The sequence below is a fragment of the Mastigoproctus giganteus genome, chromosome 13 (genome assembly GCF_048544385.1).
Source record: "Mastigoproctus giganteus isolate SK-2022 chromosome 13, ASM4854438v1, whole genome shotgun sequence".
In the NCBI taxonomy this organism is placed as follows: Eukaryota; Metazoa; Arthropoda; class Arachnida; order Uropygi; family Thelyphonidae; genus Mastigoproctus; species Mastigoproctus giganteus.
Genome location: NC_143587.1, coordinates 70,162,687 through 70,183,690, shown reverse-complemented (window position 1 = coordinate 70,183,690; position 21,004 = coordinate 70,162,687). Strand labels below are relative to the sequence as shown.

At 39.3% G+C, this 21,004-nt stretch overlaps 1 protein-coding gene across 1 annotated transcript in view; it reads right to left on the bottom strand.

Moving 5' to 3' along the window:
• The window catches only part of LOC150076149 (uncharacterized), a 120,263-nt gene extending 99,459 nt beyond the window's left edge, over nucleotides 1–20,804 (bottom strand). Inside the window, exon 1 of the mRNA XM_090387270.1 lies at nucleotides 20,723–20,804. Coding sequence (XP_090243396.1) covers nucleotides 20,723–20,804 — 82 coding nt within the window. The remainder of the gene's footprint in view (nucleotides 1–20,722) is intronic.
• Nucleotides 20,805–21,004: the final 200 nt, after the last annotated feature.

The following is a 21,004-nucleotide window of genomic DNA, read 5'->3' as shown; positions in this document are numbered from 1 at the left end:
TCGTATACTTGAATTTCGAGGCCTCTGTAGCCAAGTGGTCAGGAGTGGGAGTGCAATACCACACTCTTTGAGTAGACTGGGATTTTACTCAAAGCCATGTCATATGCTTTTACCATATCAAAGTGAGCACCGACACCTGGTGCTCACGTTTCAGGAAAGCATCACGTATAGATGTTTCCAAGCGGATTAAATGGTCAAGTGTTGACCTGTTCCTTCTTAAGTCACACTGTGTCCTGGAATGAAAGAAAAAGAATAGCCACAAAGCTCCACGAGCTATGGCAAACAAAGTGGGAGCAGGAAACCAGAGGTCTGGTTACCAAACGGTTTCTGCCATGGGTGTCAATGGTTAGCCCAGAGCCACCTAAGTGGTATACCCCTGGACTTTTTACAACATTTATATTGAAGGTCATGGCTCCCTAAAGGCGAAACTAACCTCCTTAGGCCTGACCGATGACCCAAACTGCACCTGTGGCGAAAGTGAAGAGGCACATATTCTATATGAATATATAATATATGACATCTCCAGAACAGAGCTAATAGCACAGATTGGTCACCTTCCCGGGGTAGAAGAACATCTGTTCATCATAGAAGAGCAAAATTATAAAGCTTTTACATCTTTCACACAGAAAGTATTCAAAATGCGCAGAGAAATGCAAAGAATGGCAATTCAGCCCCCCAGCAATTAAACAATAATCAACAGTAAAATTGCCCAAGTTTCCCATCACGCCAAGACGATGACTTAAAAACTGTTAGGATAGCAGTATTCTGCACCCTGACAGAAACCTGACATGACAAAACTCCCCAGGACTACCCTGCCATGTGTAGGAACCTGGGGCCCCACACCAAGTACCATGTAGGAGAGGGAGATGTACAGGCAGCCAGGGAAGCAGATTAAGTGAAAAATATCAGTAAGCTAGTAGCAAGGGCATGCAATGTAGAATGAATGAATGAAAATGAAAGGTAGAATAAATAGGCTGGGCACTGAGTGAACTAGGAATTATGGTAAAAGGGAATAAATGGCAGTTTTGGTGAAAGAAAGAGTAACCTAGCATGAGGGAAAGAGAGAGTGAATGGGAAGAGAGTGAATGGAATGAGTGGAAGAGCAAATGTAATTGGCTGAAAGAATACAAAGTTAAAAATAACTTACATTACTTTATATATACTGTACCAACAAACATTTACTAACCACATAAACACTATCACCGCATTCTCCCTGGCCTGCTAAAAAAAAAAAAAAAAAAAAAAAAAAAAACTTACGGCTAGGTCTGCACCACAACTGAAGAATATCAGTAAGTTGTGGTGCCCAGAAAGTGCAGTGCAGAAAGTAAGAGTCGAATAAATGAGATGAGCTAGAAGAATGAATAAAAGTGTAAGCGTGTGAGAAAAAGAACAAAAACCATAAATGCTACAGTTAAGCAGTTAAGTACACACTAACCCTAGTTTTAATTAGTATTTAAATTTACACTACACATCATTGCATCCCCTGCTGGTGTGTGAGAAAAAGATGAATGAGTTGAGTGAAAAAAAATAATAAAATAAATAAATAAAAAATAATAATAAATAAAAAAAATATAAAATAAGAAAAAAAGTATTAAAAAGGAAAAGAAGAAGAAAAAAAAGAATGCAAGTAGAGTGAGAATGCAGATTCGAATGAAGTAAATGTGTGTTTCCCACCCCCCTTGCCTGGTGGGTTCCCCACTGCAAGGTAACATATCCACCCCCAGTGCGGGATGGGCAGCTTGACCTTCATACTGGATTCGACACTCCTTGGACATGACACGACGAAGACATTCTGCGGCTTTGCTGCCAACACGCCATTGGTGATCTGAACTGAGTACTCTAACCTGGTTCTCTTAAAATCCCATCCCCAGGCAGAGGAGGGAGGAGACAGATCTCTGTCTCCTCTCCTCCCTGCCGGCCTACCACCCCATACTTCGCCTGGTGGGGCTCGTCTCCACTGACCTCTTTGGGGATGCCTACTCTATCGTCCTATTCTTCTATCTGTTTACCCCCCAGTCTTCAGTCTCCCTCCCTCTCTCATTAATCGACCGAATACACCCCTTAACAATGCCGCCATATTATAATCAACGTCTAAATTCTACGGTTTTGTGTAAATCTCTAAGGCAACTAACACTATTAGCTTTTATCTAGCGTATAGCCTCACATGTCTAAATTTAATAACATCAAAATTTTGCCCGACCTATTTGGCCTTTAACACATCTCTTTAGCATTCAACCCCAACCAGCAATCCCATTAAAGCATTAGCATTAGCATTTTAGCATTAGCATTAGTAGAGGCATATGATGCAAGAAAGCAAGCTTATTCAGCATCAGCCAAAAAAAAACAACCACTACTCCCTTTTCACCCCTCCGTTCGTTCAAATACCTGTCCAGCTGAGCCTTAAACTTGTTTAGGCTATCAACTTCAACAACAACCGATGGGAGTTTATTCCACAAACCAACTGCCCGCTGGCTAAAGGCAATTTGCGCACATCTATCCGACATCCGTCCTTCCTCAATTTGAATTTATGCCCTCTCAGGTGATTATTCTGAGCAAGAGGAAGAATCCCATCGGCATTGAGCATGCTCAGCCATTCAAAGCCTTATACACCTCTATCAGATCACCTCGCCGATGCCTAGTCTCCAGGCTCTGTAATTTGCAAAACTTAATCCTTTCTTCGTAAGAGCAACCCTTTGTTCCATTCACTAATCTTGTTGCCCTTCTCTGTACTCGTTCCAGCAGCTCTACATCCTTCTTGAAATGAGGCCGCCAGACCTGTATACAGTACTCAAGGTGTGGCCTGACCAATGCCTTATACAAGGGAATAATCACATCCCTGTCCCTGCTAGAAAAATTCCTGTATATCATTTACAAGACACCATGAGCTACTCTTGCAGCTCGTCTGCACTGCTCAGAGAACTTCATATCTGCCTGCACAATTACCCCCAGGTCCTTTTCATTCTCTACCACTGTCAGCGTAGTACCACAGAGTTGATACGTTGATCTGGGGTTACTGTTTCCCATATGTAGTACTTTACGGCGCCTCCGTAGCCAGGTGGGAAGGAGCAGCAGTGCGTAGCACACGCTTCTTGATTAGACCGGGGTTCGAGCCCGTCACCACCAAATACGGAGGATGCGGAAAGGTCAGGGAATGACCACCGCATATCCCGGAGCAATATGGCCTTAGTTGCTAATGCTCCTAAAAACCAAATAACAAATAACAAAATAGTACTTTACATTTGTCAATGTTAAACTTCATTTGCCACCTCTCAGCCCAAATGCTCAACCTTTCCAGATCCTGTTGCAGCAGCATAGTATCAGTAGTGTCCTTAACAACCCTGCCAACCTTGGTATCGTCTGCAAACTTGGACATTAAGTCTGATACACCATCATCAATATCATTTATAAATACAGAAAACAACAATTGACCCAACACTGAACCCTGAGGAACTCCACTAATAACATTAGTCCACGTTGAACAGTGTCCATTGATTACCACTCTCTGTCTTCTGCCACTCAACCATCCCTTTATCCATAGCAGCAATTTGCCTCCAATGCCACACTTCTCCAATTTGTGCAGCAGTCTTCCATGCGCAACAGTATCAAAAGCCTTTCTAAGATCCAAATATATAATATCAAAGTTATTCCCTGCATCCAGTTCTTTTGTGACTACATCATAGTATCCAATCAAATTGGTCAGACAAGACCTGCTATTAACAAAACCATGCTGTGTCTGAGCTATAACTGAATTCTTGTCCAGATGATCCTGCAGTGCTTCTTTAACCAGTGCCTCCATTAATTTTCCTGGAATCGAAGTTAAACTAACAGGTCTATAATTACTTGTGTCAGCCTTTGATCCTCCTTTGTGAATTGGGGTTACATTTGCACATCTCCAGTCCATGGGTACCTCCCCTGAGTCCAAAGAAGCTCTCATAATTATGGCTAGGGGTTTGCTTACTTCCTTTGCTGCCTCCTTTAATATAACTGGATAGATCCCATCCACCCCGGGTGCCTTTTTTATGTTTATCCTCAACAATTTCTCCTCCACTTTCCTCTCAGTTATTACAAAATCATCCAGCTCACTGCCAATGTTTACTTCACCTACGACATTCCCCTTCCTGAATAACTCCTCATGTGTGAATGTAGATGCAAAATACTCGTTTAGATTGTTAGCCACCTGAGCTGGATCCTCAACTGTTGAACCATCAACATCCAGTGGACCAATCTGATTCATCCCTTTCCTTCTTGAGTTTACATAGGAAAAAAACTCTTTTCTGTTTTTCTTTGCGTCCTTTGCCAAGGATTTCTCATAATCTGCCTTTGCCTGCCTAATCTCCTTTGTGACTTGGTTACAGACGAACTTATATCTATCACAGGCTTCCATGTCACCCATTAATTTGTATGTATCCCATGCATTTTTCTTCTCTGCCATATGTCTCATTAGTTCATCTGACAACCATTTAGGCCTGAACCTTGAACAATATTTCTTGGTTGGTATGTAAAGCCTGGTAGCTTCCAAGATTAGTTCCTTGAATGCTTCCCATTTTGAATTTGCTTTTGGTAACATCATCAGTTGATCTCACTGTATAGAATTTAAATACTGTCTCAGTCCATCATAGTCGCCTTTACGAAAGCAATACCCCTTCCCTTTACCCCTAATGGTAGTTACCTCTTTGAGTAAATCCCACTTCAGAACACTGTGATCACTGCCACCTAGTGGTTTATTTATCTGCAGATTCTTAATGCATGAACAATCACTACTGATAATTAAATCAAGAGTATTACTCCCTCTAGTTGCCTCCCGAACATGCTGATGTAGAAAACAATCATCCAATAAATCCACAAAAGCCTTGCTAGTGTGTGAGTGACCATTCCCCAAATTCCAGTCAATATCTGGGAAATTAAAATCCCCCATTATAAGACTCTCTGATTTACTGGCCCACTCTATTTCTCTGTACAGTTTCTTATTATACTCATCATAGTAATTAGGCCTATAGCACACTCCTACTCTCAATTTTGATCTCCCAATGCTTATGTCACACCAAACTGACTTGACACTGCACTGTCCAGCGATGTCGACTGGCTTCACTTCCTTGGATTTTATGTGTTTCATGACTAATAGCATAACCCCTCCTCCCTTCCTATCATGTCTATCCTTTCTGTAGACATTGTACTCCCCAAATTCCAGTTCTGCATTCCTTATATCTGTGTGACACCAAGTCTCTGAAATCCCAACAATATCTGCCTTTGATGTTTTGAGCAATACGTCAAATTCATCAAATTTATTTACTAAACTCCTAGCATTGGTGTACATGCAAGTATACATGCATCTGCTCTTCCTCTTAGCCACCCTAACACAACCCATGTGTTTACTTGTACCCCCATGATTCCCAGCAGTCTCTGAAATATCCTGCATCTTATTTTCCAGGCTGCTGCTTATTCCAATAGAAGCAGTGCAAGAGTCACTTTCTCCTCTGCCAGTGGCTACTGTTAATCTATTTGTCCTTGTATCCCCCCAATCTAGCAGTTTTCCGAGCCACCTAACACTGCCTCGATAGCATCAGCAAACATTCTTGCACCCTTTCTATTTAAGTGTATCCCATCCCTGTAGAAGCAGTCTCTCCTGTTAACAAGTGCAGACCAGGCTGAAAAAAATTGTACCCCTTGAGCCCTGCACAATCTTTCCAGGGCCGAATTGATCGACAAGTCTCACTTATTCACAAAGGTGGCTTAATGAGCAACCTGTAAGTCTGAATTTTGATCTAGGGAAAATTGTGGGATCAATAGTTAAAGATTTAATTCATAATCACCTCAACAGGAATGGAGTTATAAAGCAATCATAGTATGCATTTGTCAAAAGGAGATCATGAATGGCCAATCTGATTAGGCCAGGAGTGTGGGCGTCCCCATTAGTAGATGCACTTGGTTTTTTGGATGGGAGAGGGCTTGTTTTAATGAAGCACTTTCTTAAAGAAATTTGGAAAACCTTCCTACTAATCCAGGAATGGCAGATGTATTTTTTTCAATCTTTGAGATTAAATACATTGAGGTACATATTAATTTATAAAGGATATGTAAAGCCCATTTCATCTAACTTCGGACTTTTCAGAAGTTGCTATTTGGCAACTGCATCACTAAAGGCATTTTATCCATCCAAGTTCTTCACATTCAGAAAATGTATAGCTATAAAAAAAATTTGTGGTACTTTCCTATATATTTAAAAATGCATATAGCTAAATTTACTACAAGTAGTAGTGCCAGATATAAGCATGTAGCTCAGCATTTTTATATGCATATATAACATATACTGCCCTACCATTAATAACCAGACACCCCTCCATGGATGGGAAACAGGTCCTATGCATGCAACATGTCACAGAACCTGTTATAAATATGCACCCTGGGCTTCGAACAGACAATTGCAAAAGTGGGCATTCAACAGAATTAACAGACTTCCAACGTGGAATGATAGAGGATGCCACATAAGCAATCATTCTGTAGAAGATATTGGAGTCACTCTGGGGATCCCTAGGTCAATGGTTAGTCACATCATATGCAAATGAAAGAGGAATGGGACTGAATCTGCCAAAAAATGGCATGGTAAGCCCCAAAAACTAACAGAACAGGACAAGAGAATTCTGTGAAGAACTGTGCGTACAAATTGTAATTTGCCATTGTCTCAAGTCACGCAAACTCTCTGTGAGAGTATTAGGACTAATGTAAGCACTAGTACAATATGAAGGATTACATGAGTTACAATGGTCGTGCAGCTGTTCACAAGCCATTGATCACCTCAACAAATGCTAGATGCCAATTAACATGGTGTAAGGAGCGCGAATCCTGGACTGTAGAGCAGTAGAAAACAGTCCTATGGCCAGACGAGCCGAGGTTCGCACTCTACCAGTCTGATGGCCATTCCTGGGTGTGGAAAATGCCAGAAGAACAGTTCCTTCCTGATTGTATCCTCCCAAAAATGAAGTTTGGTGGAGGAAGTGTCATGGTATGGGGCTCCTTTTCATGGTTTGGCTTGGGCCCATTAGTCGTTATCAACAAAACCATGAATGCTGTGCAATACCAGGCCAGCCTGGACAATTATGCACTTCCAACATTATGGAAATACTTCGGGGAAGGCTCATACCTGTATCAGCAAGACAACGTGCCATGCCATACTGCTCGGGTCATAACAGAATGGTTTGAAGATATGGGAGTGTAAAAGTTGGATTGGCCAGCCCAGAGTCCTGATCCGAACACTATCAAGCTTCTTTGGGATGTATTGGATCATTGGGTACGTGCATGTTGAGATCGTCCAAAGAACAAGACCAAACTGGTGGCTGCGTTAAAGGCCAAGTGGAGAACACATCACCTAACATTTATAAAAAGATGGCTGAGAGTATGCCGCAAAGATTGAAGGCCACCATAAAAGCAAAACGTTTCAGCACAAAATATTAAATGATACAATAAAAGCTATTTTTTTTGTCTTAAAGGCTGGTGTTCGGATATTAAATGTAGGGCAGTGTAGCTGCAAGTAGCTCCAGATCATTTCTAGGAATTTAATTAGTAAAAGTTCTTTTCTCTTTTATTGCCATTTATAATTAAATATAAATTTTAAAAAGATATATATTATCATATTAAGCTTAATAATACACTAGTTCAGTTAAATTATATTTTTGAGGAAGGCACCATGTATTATTAATTGTTACAGGGGAAAAAAAAAAAAAGTATGTTAAACTAACCCTTTACTTACCAAACAGGGAATAAACAAAAAAGATGCTAAAATGGTATTATTATTATTAGCCATATGGTGCAAGGAAGCCTGAGACTTATGCTGTACCAGCCAAAAAAAAAAAAAAAAATTTCCGCCATTACCCTGTGAGAGTGTGTGAGAGAGAGAGAGAGAGAGAGAGAATTATTCCCATTAAGAAAGAGCACAACTACTCTAGGAAGTAATCCTGACTAACTAATATATAACACTATGTGAAAAATTTTCAAAAAGGACCTCTTTATCTTTCCTAATAATCTTTATGAGTTTGGGTATGATGAATCCATATGTGACCTTAGTTTTTGCATGGTATCAACGATTTACCCAGAAATGAAATATGCAATAATATTATTAGTATTAATAGTGGCAAATGCAACAAAAGTTTACACAGCACCACAAAAAAAAAAAAAAAAAACATCTTATTTCACATATCCATGCCCTCCAATAGTTTGCCTAGTTCTTCCTTGAATTTATTCAAACTATACACTTTCACAACAACAGATGATGCTTGTTCCAGCAAAAAACCACTGGTCAGCTGAAGGCAAACTTCCACAAATCTATTCTGCAATCATCCTTCCTCAATTTGAATTTATACCACCTCATATGCACAATCTCAGCAAGAGAAAGAATCCCATCAGCAGTGAGTTTGCTCAACCACAGGGTTTATCCTGCCAGTACTTTACACTCCCTACTGCCTGGTGTGCATTCTCATGGCTCTGGTCGGTAAACTAGAGGTTTTTGTGTGAAAACACAGGCTCCCAGGCTAAGAGGCCGGATGAACAACAACCCCACACTAATACTACATGAACACTCAGTAGCGCTGCATTCCTATGTGCCACCAGTAAGAAAAATAAAAATTGCCACCTGAAATGTTGAATACTGATAAGCATTAACCAATCAGAAAACAATATCAAAAAAAATTTCGCTGCTGCCTTGAAATGACACCCGTAAGCGACGCTTACTTCGCCTACCCACTTGCGCCAGCCCTGTGAACACTCACTAACCTACATAAATCTGGCTTTTACAGAGTTTTGTATTCATCATCATATTGCCTGACGAGGAGTTGGGGGAACCCCAGGAGCCTCATTACAATTAAAACTATATCCAATCAAATTGGTCAGACAAGATCTGTTCTTAACAAACCCATGCTGCGACTAAAGTGTAACTGCACTCCTGTCTAGATGGTCCTGCATTACTTCTTTAATATGCATATATGACATAAATGAATGCGCAGGCCCAAAAAGAACTAGTAGTTGTCAGTGACTCTATTGTCAGGGAAACGGGGAACATATTGTGCAAAAAAGGATAGGTGGAACAGGACCAGGGTATGTCTGCCACGGGGCAAATGTTGATGATATTGTAGAGCAGATATCATCTTTTAAGGGCACAAAAGATGATACTGTTGTACACGTTGGCACTAATGATATTAAGATTAGGAGACTGGCAGAATTACTTAACAAATACAGGTCAATGTTGGAAAAAATCCATGAGTTAGAGTTAAATTTGATAGTGTCTGCAATTCTGCCAGACACGATAGAGAAAGTATATGATGAGAGCCTCGTCAATCAATACGGCCCTGGAGAAATTGTGCAAGGCTCAAGGGGTAGAATTTTTCTCAGCCTGGTCTGTGCTTGTTAACAGGAGAGACTGCTTCTACACGGATGGGATTAACTTAAATAGAAAGGGTGCAAGAATATTTGCTGATGGTATCGAGCCAGTGTTAGGTGGGTCGGAAAACTGTTAGCTTGGGGGAATATAGATGACTAATAGATTAACAGTAGCTGATGGCAGAGGTGAAAGTGATTCTTGCACTGCTTCTATTGGAATGAGCAGCAGCCTGGAAAACAAGGTGCAGGGGATTCCAGACACTGCTGGGAGTCATTGTGGAACAAGTAAATATATGAGCTGTGTTAGGGTAGCTAAGAATAGGAACACATGCATGTACAGCAATTCTAGGAGCTTGTTATATAAATTTGATGAATTTGGTCAAAACATCAAAGGCAGATATTCTTGAGATAACAGAGACTTGATGTCACACAGATATAAGGAATGCAGAACTGGAATTTGGGGAGTACAATGTGTACAGCAAGGATAAACAGGATAGGAAGGGAGGAGGAGGTTATGCTAGTACAGCCAGTCGACATGGCTGGACAGTGAAGTGTCGAATCAGTTTGGAGTGACATAAGCACTGGGAAAACAAAATTGAGAGTAGGAGTGTGTTATAGGGCTAATGACTCTGATGAGTACAATAAAAAACTGTACAGAGAAATACAGTGGGCCAGTAAATCAGAGAGTCTTATAATGGGGGATTTTAATTTCCCAGATATTGACTGGAATTTGTGGTTTGGTCACTCACACACTAGTAAGGATTTTGTGGATATACTGGATGATTGTTTTCAACTACTGAAGTATTACTCTTGATTATCAGTAGTGATTCTTCATGCATTAAGAATCTGCAGATAAAGGAACCACTAAGTGGCCATGATCATGGTGTGCTGAAGTAGGATTTACTCAAAGAGGTAACTATCATCAGGGGTAAAGGGAAGGGTTTTTGCTTTCGTAAAGGTGACTACGGTGGGACCAACTGATGATGTTACCACCAGCAAATTCAAAATGGGAACCATTCAAAGAATTAATCTTAGAAGCTACTAGACTTTTCATAACAACTAAGAAATATTGTTCAAGATTTTGGCCTAAATGGATGTCAGATGAAACTAATTAGACATGTGGCAGAAAAGAAAAATGCATGGGATACATATAAATTAATAGGTGACAAAACTATGATAGATATAACCTGTTCAGTAACCAAGTCACAAAGGAGGTTAGGCAGGCAATGACAGATTACGAGAAATCTTTGGCAAAGGATGCAAAGAAAAACAGCAAAGAGTTCTTTACTTATGTAAACTCTAGAAGGAAGAGGATGAATCAGATTGGTCCACTTGATATCAATGGTTGAACTGTTGATGATCCTGCTCAGGTAGCTAACAAACTAAATGAATATTTTGTATCTAGATTCACAGATGAGGAGTTACTCAGGGAGGGTAATGCCAGATGTGTATTATACTCTGGCAGTAAGCTAGATGATCTTGTAATAACTGAGAGTAAAGTGGAGGAACAATTGTTGAAGATAAACATAAGAAAGGTGCCTGAGTGGATGGAATCTATCCAGTTATATTAAAGGATGCAGCAAAGGAAGTAAGCAAACCCTTACCTATAATTATGAGAGCTTCCTTGGACTGAGGGGAGGTACCATTGACTGGAGATGTGCAAATGTGACCACAATCCACAAAGGAGAATAAAAGGGTGACAAGTAATAACAGACCTGTTAGTTTAACTTCTGTTCCAGGGAAATTAATGGAGTCACTGGTTAAAGAAGCATTGCAGGATCATTTAGACATGACTTCAGTTATAGTTCGGACACAGCATGGGTTTGTAAGGGGAAGCCTTGTCTGACCAATTTGATTGGATACTATGATATGGTTACAAAGGAACTGGATGCAAAGAATAATTTTGATATCATATATTTGGATCTTAGAAAGGCTTTTGATACTGTTGCACATGGAAGACTGCTGCACAAATTGGAGCAGTGTGGTTTGGAGGAAAATTGCTGCTATGGATAAAGGGATGGTTGAGTGGGAGAAGACAGAGAGTGGTAATCAATGGACACAGCTCTTTGTGGACTAATATTATTAGTGGAGTCCCCGGGGTTCAGTGTTGGGTCCACTGTTGTTTTCTGTATTTATTAATGATATTGATGATGGTATATCAGCTTAATGTCCAAGTTTGCAGACGATGAGAAGGTTCGCAGGGTTGTTAATGACACTATTGACAGTACACTGCTGGAACAGGATCTACAAAAGTTGAGCAGGTGTGCTCAGAGGTGGGAATTGCAGTTTAACATTGACAAATGTAAAGTACTGCATATGGGAATCAGTAACCCCAGAGTAGTGTATCAACTGTGTGGTACTACACTGCAAAGTGTGTTAGTTGTCTGACAGCACCAGGGGTTCCCCCCATCTGCTCATTGTGTACTTTGTTGGTGTAGCACAGAACTCTGTGAAGGCTAGAGATTTAAAAAGCGTGTGGGAGTGGACGGATGTGTAGTGTTATGTACCGTTGTTCTTCTGACCATTTAATCATTGGGCCCCCGTTGGGACCCACTGTTACCACATTTGGCCACAGGGAGGCAGGTCATGTACCCAGTAGATTTTTTGTACTCTGGCAGGCCCTGCCACCTAGTTTCCAAAGATTTCAGTGGCATGGGCCTATGTGAAAAAATATATATAAATAAATAAAAAAGGGGGTTAACGCTAGAATATAAAACACCAAGAGAGGTTTATTTAAGCATGGTTTAAATTTGGATGTTATTAATTGTTAAGTTGTGTGGGGTGTACATGGTGAGTTAGACAGAGTAGGGGGAGACTGAAGGCTGGGGGGAAAAGATAAGAGGTATGGGGATGATAGAGAAGGCGATCCCAGAAATTCAGTGAGGCAGGCCTATGCCTTACCAGATGGAAGAAGAAGAATTCCAGCTTTGATTGCCAATGTGTAAAGCTGTCGGTGTCTGCAGTGTCTGGGTTTGGAGTCTTGAGTGGCATCAGGTACCGGTTGACGTTGCCTGCAGATTCAGTTGCAGATATCAGCCCGATGGAACTTGGATGAAGGAAGTGAATTTCAGTTCAATTAAGCTTCGATGAGGTTGGCGGTTGATGTTACTGGAGATGGGTGCTCGGAATCTGTCTCAAGTTATTGGTCTTGATGGTTTAGGCTCTTTAATGTTCTTCGTCTGTTGAAGACATCCTGTGCAAAAGTGGCAAAGTATTTATAATTGTCATGGGTATGAATTAGTATATGTTCTTGATCCTTTGGCAAATTAATAATCTTTGTAATCAGAATAGATCAAAGTGCAAAGTGTGTTAGTTGTCTGATGGCACCAGGGGTTTCCCCTCTCTGCATTGTGTACTCTGTTTGTGTAGCACAGAACTCTGTGATACTACACTGACAGTGATAGAGAATGAAAAGGACCTGGAGGTAATTGTTCAGGCAGATATGAAGTTTTCTGAGCAGTGCAGATGGTTTGCAAGAGTAGCTTATGGTGTCTTCTCAATGATATACAGGAATTTTTCTAGCAGGGATAAGGAGGTGATTATCCCATTGTATAAGGCAATGGTCAGGCCACACCTTGAGTACCGTATACAGGTCTGGAGATGTTATTTTAAGAAACATGTAGAGCTGTTGGAATGAGCACAGAGAAGGGCAACAAGATTAGTGAATGGAACAAAGGGTTCCTCTTACAAAGAAAGTTTTGCAAATTAGTGTCTGGAGACTAGGCACCTGCGAGGTGATCTGACTGAGGTGTATAAAGCCTTGAAAGGCTTGAGCATGCTCAGTACTGATGGGATTCTTCCTCTTGCTCAGAATAATCACCTGAGAGGGCATAAATTCAAACTGAGAAAAGACAGTTGTAGAATAGATAGGCGGAAGTTTGCCTTTGGCCAGCGGGTGGTTGATTGCTGGAACAGACTTCCATCTGTCGTTGTGGAGGTTGAGAGCAAGAAATATGCATTTAGTCAAATTTTAATAAAGAGACGGCACTCACCTCAATAATGTGTTGTGGTTATATGAATCATAAAACAGTAGTCTGAGAAAACATTGGTTAACTAAAAACGGTGTTTAAAAATTGCGATAAGGAAGAGTGGTTTAAAAAGAATAATTGAAAAAACTTAGCCTAGAGGAGGAGGGGTGCACCATATTGTCCTCTAATTGTCTTAAAATATCTGAAATTAAAATTAAAAAAGGATTAAGGCCAATAGTTGAGAATGACGGACGTTTGATGGTTCATCTTCAGTTGGTGATAAAAAGAAGAGTGAAACGGTTGCTGTAGATCTTAAGTACCTGAAATGTTGTGCTGGGCACGTGTTAATTTAATTCACGTGACATTTCAAATGGTAGACAAGGTGACCAGAAGTTTTGTGTTTAAGATGCCAAGATGGTGTTGAGACGATACCATTCTATTACGACAGTTTTGTATAGAAAGAGTTTATAATTTGAATTTAATTTGATGATGGTTGTTACGGTATCAAATGAAGGGTTTTGGTTATGAGTGTGTACACGTTGAGACAGTTCGGTATTTCCTTGCTGTGTCCAAAAACTATGGACTGTAGTAGGTGCATGTGTTTGCGATGGTGGATGATCTAAATTTATTAGTAGTCCTGCCGACGTAGCATGCATTACAGTCGGGTTGACATTTGATTAAATAAACTATGTTGTTGATGTCTTTAGTGTTGTAAATGTGGGTTTCTTTATATTTATTAAAAGGGGCTCCTAACTTATTATAGGTAGAAAAAATTATAGAGATATCAGTGTTAGTGAAAATACGATGTAATCGTCTAGCGATTTGGCTGTGGCAAGGGAGAACAACATGAATGTTGGATGGGTTGGATTTTTTATAACTGGGTTTAGAAACAGGGTTGATAGCTTAAATAGATTCAAGGCAGAACTAGACAAACATTTGGAGCGAGTGGATGGGTGAAATAAGAAGGGTGCTTTTTTTTTTTTTTTTTCTTTTGGCTGATACTATATAAGCTTGCTTTCTTGCATCATGTGCCTTTACTAATGTTAATCAGTGACTCTATTTTCCCTGGAACAGAAGTTAAGCTAACAGGTCTAATTACTCGTGTCGCTCTTTGGTCCCCCTTTGTGAACTGAGTACATTTGCACATCTCCAGTCCACAGGTGTCTCCCCTAAATCTAAATATGCTCTCATAATTATGGCTAAGGGTTTGCTTATCTCCTTTGCTGCCTCCCTTAATATAATTGAATAGATCCCATCCACCCGAGGTGTCTTTTTTATGTTTAACTTCAATTTCTCTTCATCTTTTCTCTCAGTTATCACAAAATCATTTAGCTTCCTGTTAGAGTTTGATAAACTTCTGGCATTCCCCTCCCTAAAGAATTTCTCATGTGTGAATGTAGATAAAAAATACCTATTCAGTCTGTCTTCAACCTGAGCAGAATCATCAACAGTTAAACCATCAACATCAAGTGCGCCAATGTGATTCACCCCTTCCTGCTACATTTAATATAAGTAAAGAAACCTTTGCTGCTTTACTTGGCATCCTTTTCCACAGACATCTTGTAATCTTCTTTAGCTTGCCTAATCTCCTTTGTGACTTGATTACAGACTACTTTATATCTACCACAGATCTCTGTATCACCTGATAATTTATATGCATTCGATTCATTTTTCTTTTCTGTAACATCTCATCAGTTCATCTGACATCCATTTAGGTCTCAGCTTTGAACAGTATTTCTAACTGGTATGAAAAGCCCTTAGGTCTCAGCTTTGAACAGTATTTCTAATTGGTACGAAAAGCCCAGTAGCTTCTATGATTATTTTCTTCAACGCTTCCTATTTAGAATTTGCTGAAGATTATCAATTAGTCTCATTGTATAGAATTTAAAAACTCTCTGAGATCAACTCCTCCCCTTATCCCTAATGTTAGTTCATTCTTTAAGTAGATCCCTCATTAATACACTGTGATCACTGACGTCTAGTGGTTCTCTAATCTGTAGATTCTTAATGCACGAAGAATCACTGCTGATAATCAGATAAAGGGTATTGCTCACTCTCTTATTTCCTCTCTAACATGCTGCTGTAAAAGCAGTCATTGAATAAATCCACAAAAGTCTTGCTGCTAGTGTGTGAGTGACCAATCCACAAGTTCCTGTCAATATCTGGAAAGTGAAAATTGTAACCTATCAGTTGTTTAGACAAGACTGCCCCTTAACAAATCCATACTGTGACTGCAGTGTAAATGCATGCCTGTCCAGATAGTCCTGTATTACTTCTTTAACCAGTGATTCTGTTATTTTCCGTGCAACAGTTGTTAAGCTAACAGGTCTGTAATTACACAAGTTAACTTTTGATCTACCTTTATGAACTGGGGATACATTTGCACATCTCCAGTCCACAGGGACTTCCCCTGAATCCAAGAATGCCCCAATAATTATAGCTAAGAGTTTGCTTACTTCCTTTGCTGCTGCTGTTGTTGTTATTTGGTTTTTAGGAGCATTAGCAACTAAGGCCATATTGCTCCGGGGATATGCAGTGGTTATTCATTGACCTTTCCACATCCTCCGTATTTGGTGGTCACGGGCTCGAACCCCAGTCTAATCAAGAAGCGTGTGCTACGCACTGCTGCTCCTGCCCACAGAGGCACCTTCCTTTGCTGCCTCCCTTAATATAATTGGATAGAGTCAATCCACACCAGGTGCTTTTCTTATTTCCATCTTCAATAATTTCTCCTTTCAAAGTCATTTAGCTCCTCATTAGAGTTTAAAAAACTTCTGGTATCCCGTTCCCTAAAGAATTCATCACTTGTGAATGTAGATGCAAAATACCTACGCAATTTGTCAGCAACTTGAGCAGGTCATCAACTAGTAACCTGTGGTCATCGAGTGGCCCAATGTGATTCAATCCCTTTCTTCTACTGTTAATATAAACAAAGAAGTGTTTGTTCTTTTTCTTTGCCAGAGACTACTCATAATCTGCCTTAGCTTGCCTAATCTCCTTTGTGACTTGATTACAGACTATAGCTATTATAAGCTTCTATATCACCTAATAATTTGTATGCAACCCATGTACTTTTCTTCTCAGCCATATGTCTCAATCGTTCATCTGACATTCATTTAGGTCTAAGCCTTGAACAGTATATCTCAGTTGGTATGAAAAGCCTAGTAGCTTATTTGATTAGTTCCTCGAACACTTCCCATTTTAGAATTTGCTGTTGGTAATATCAGTTGGTTCCACTGCAAAAAATTTAAAAACTGCTGAGACCGCTGTACTCATTCTTATCAAAGCAAAAACTTTTCCCTTTTCAGTACATGCAATCGCTGCCAGTCAGTGGCTCTTTTATCTGCAGATTCTTAATACATACTGATATCCAGATCAAGAGTATTGCTTCCTTTTGTTGCCTTTCTAATGTGCTGCTATAGAACAATCATCCAAGAAATCCACAAATGTCTTATTAGTGTGTGAGTGGCCAACCCACAAATTACAGTCAACATCTTTAAAGTTAAATCCCCCATTATGAGACATTCTGATTTGCTGGCCCACTCTATATCTTTGTATAGCTGTTTGGTATACTCATCACAGTCAATAGGACTATAACACATTCCTAATCTCAATTTTGTTTTTCCAATGCTTATATCACACCAAACATTTAACACTGCACTCGTCACCCATGTCGCCTGGTTGCACTGTCTTAGATTTAATATGTTTCTTAACTAAGCATAATCTCTTCTAAAATTAACCAACTTCATGGGAGTTTTTTATGAAGATATGGAAACTCCACCAAAGAGAAATAAGTTATTTGTGAACTGTGTCCAAGAGTAAGAAGAGTTTTGTTATTTGGTTTTTAGGAGCATTAGCAACTAAGGCCATATTGCTCCGGTGATATGCGGTGGTCATTCCCTGACCTTTCCGCATCCTCCGTATTTGGTGGGTACAGGCTCGAACCCCGGTCTAATCAAGAAGCGTATGCTACGCACTGTTGCTCCTGCCCACCTGGCTACGGAGGTGCCTAAAGAGTAAGAAGAAAAAAAATAAATAAAAATGTACTCAGTTTATGAAAGGTGTAATAAATCATAACACAAATACTACATGCAACCATGCAATAACTGCAAGTTATGGCAATGCTACATTGTTAAGCCTGCTTCAAAGTTGGGCTGAAACATAATATAAATCTTGGTAATGACAGGTATTGCTTGTATTGGTGTCAAAGCACACATTAAGCTTATCAAAGGTAGAATAAACCTCCAAATTGCAAGTCTCAGTAATGCCATATATATCACTTATGTACAGATCTATGCATTAGTATTCTAAAATTAGATCTATGTATACTTTAAATGTAATGTCTGTAACAACGTTTACATTCTGCTAAAATGTGATTGTCCAATAAATTAAAATCTTTTATGATACAATAACAATTTGCTGCTGTTTTTATCACAGATTAAAAAAAAATTTAAAAAGTGTTGGGTACTTTTTCTCCCACATCACAACTAACATTTATCATAGAAGTACTAGTTGTTGTTATTTGGTTTTTAGGAGCATTAGCAACTAACGCCATATTGCTCTGGGATATGCAGTGGTCATTCCCTGACCTTTCCGCATCCTCCGTATTTGGTGGTGACGGGCTCGAACCCTGGTCTAATCAAGAAGCGTGTGCTACGCACTGCTGCTCCTTCCCACCTGGCTACGGAGGCGCCAGAAGTACTAGTACATAATGGCCTAAAATGAGAGCTATCTCTCAATTACTGCTGATTATTAATAAGAGTTTTCACAAAAGTTGCCAATTAAATTTGATATTGGTTTATTTTACACTCTTGCATTAAAATTCTTTACTGTTATTATTCCTGAATTGTTTTCATTGTGTGTATTTCATTTCTTTAAAATTTCATAAAATCTGTCACTATCCTCCTGACTTCCCTCTTCACTAAAACTTGATAGTTTAGTTTTGTGGTCATGGACCTTTCCAACTATTGTGTAATTCGAGTTTTACAGTTATAGTAATAGTGGCATGTGATGCAAGAAAGCAAGCGTATGAGCTTATGTAGCATCAGCCAAAAAAAAAATTCACACAACCATTCCCTCTAAATGTTTGTCCAGTTCCTCCTTGAATTTATTTAACCTATCAACTTCCACAACAACAAATGGAAGTTGGTTCCAGCAATTAATCACCCGCTGGCTAAAGGCAAATTTCCGCACATCTATTCTACAACCGTATTCCCAAAATTAGAATTTATGACCCCTTAGGTTCGTAATCTGAGCAAGTGGAAGAATCCCATCAGAATTCAGCTTGATCAACCCATTCAAGGCCTTATACACCTCAATCAGATCACCCTGCAATGCCTAGTCTCCAGCCACTGCAATTTGCAGAAATTAAGCCTCTCTCGGTAAGAGAATCCCTTCATTCCTCTCAACAATTTTGTTGCTCTTCTCTGTACATGCTCAAGGAAATCTACATCCTTCCTAAAATGAGGCCTCCAGACCTGTAAGCAGTACTCAAGGCGTGGCCTGGCCATTGCCTTATATAAAGGGATATTCATCTCCTTTTCTCTGCTAGCAAAATTTCTGTATTTCATTGACAAAACCTCATGACCTGCTCTTGCAGCCTGTCTGCATTGCTCAGAAAAATCATACCTGACTTCACAATTACTCCCAGGTCTTTTTCATTTTCTACCACCTTAAGTGTAGTACCACACAGTTGGTACGTTTCTGTTGGGTTACTGCTCTACCAATAAGCAATATGTTGCTTTTGTCAATGTTAAACTTCAGTTGCCACTTCTCAGCCCATCTGCCTAATTTTCTAGATCCTGTTGCAGTAGCATACTGTCTTTAGTGTCATTAACAACCCTGCCAACCCTTGTATCATCTGCAAACTTTCAAACCAGGCCTGATATACCTTCATCAATATCAATGATAAATATATAAAACAACAGTGGGCCAAACACTGAAACCTGTGGGACATTAGTCCACAAAGAGTACCATCCATTGATTACCACCCTCTGTCTTCTTCCACTCAACCACCATTTTATCCATTGTAGAAACTTACCCTTAATACCATTCTTCTCCAATTTGTACAGTAGTCTTCCATGTGCAACAGTGTCAAAAGCTTTCCTGAAATCCAAGTATATGAAATCGAAATTATTTTTTGCATCCAGTTCCTTTGTAACCACATCATAGTATCCAATCAAATTTGTCAGACAAGACTTTCCCTTAACAAACCCATGTTGTGTCTGCATTATTGCTGCAGTCTAGTCTATGTGATCCTGCAATGCATCTTTAACTAGTGACTCCATTATTTTACCCGGAACAGAAGTTAACCTAACTTTTTGTAATTACTTGTGTCACCCTTCAATCCCCTTTGTGAATTGGGGATACATTTGCACATCTCCAGTCCATGGGGACCTCCCCTGAGTCCAATGATGCTCTCATAATTATGGCTAAGGGTTTGGTTAATTGCCTTTCTGCCTCCTTTAATATAACTGGATAGATCTCATCCATCCCAGGTGCCTTTCTTATGTTTAACTTCAACAATTTCTCCTCCACTTTGCTCTCAGTTATTACAAAATCATTAAGCACACTGCTACAATTTGATAACCTTCTGCCATTTTCCTTCCCTAATAACTCCTCATGTGTGAATGTAGATGCAGAATTCTCATTCAGTTTGTTTCTTATCTGAGCAGGATCGTCAACAGTCGAACCATCGATATCAAGTGGACCAATCTGATTCATACCCTTCCTTTTAGTTTATGTAAAAAAACTCTGAAAGGAAGGGTATGAATCTAAAACGCTAGTCCTTTACTTATATAAGTAAAGGATTATGTGTCAGTGTGTTAATTATGTGGTAATTAATTACGTGTTTAATCTTGTGTTTTGCGTTAGTAATTTCATGTCAATTGCATGTACATGTACTTGATTGCTAATATTTATGCCATTAATTTATTAGTTTTTTATTTGTTGCATTATATTCTAATCGTATATTCTATATACTGTATGCACCTATAGCTGTTCGGGAAAGATTGGCATTGTCAGTGTAATTCTGATCAGCTATTAATTAAACGGAATTGAAAATAACTGATCTGTGATCGACAAGACGTTTCCATTTAATAAAAAATATCAAAATGTAATGAGCTTCCCCGGCACTTAAAAAATTCATTGTTTTACTGTTATAACCGTCTACATATAGCGGGAAAAGAAAAAACAAAAGTATAGACTTCAGATATTACATAAAAGGGCTGCAATAACTCGCAACACCCTAAAGCGAAGAGATGAGATAAATCTCATATGACACACATTAAGCTTATCAAAACGACAGATGGCTAACATTTTACAAGATTTGATGGAACAAACTATACCGTGATAGTTTCAATCAATAAAAGATAAAATGCTTCTTTTACCTGAGATCAAAACTGTACAACATATTAATTCTAGATATATGATAAAGATGAAACTTAAACTATCAAAGACATGTATTTTCATTTTGTTTATACACACACTGGAAGCAGCCATATTATTCGACATCAAGCGACCCCTTCTACAATCAAAATTTTAAAACAAAGTTTATATGACACTAAACAATATACAGTATTTCTTCTCCATGGATGTAGTTGGATAATAATAACATTTCTTTTCCATGAATGTTAAATGATATCGTTCTTCTCCATGGATGTTAGTATGTT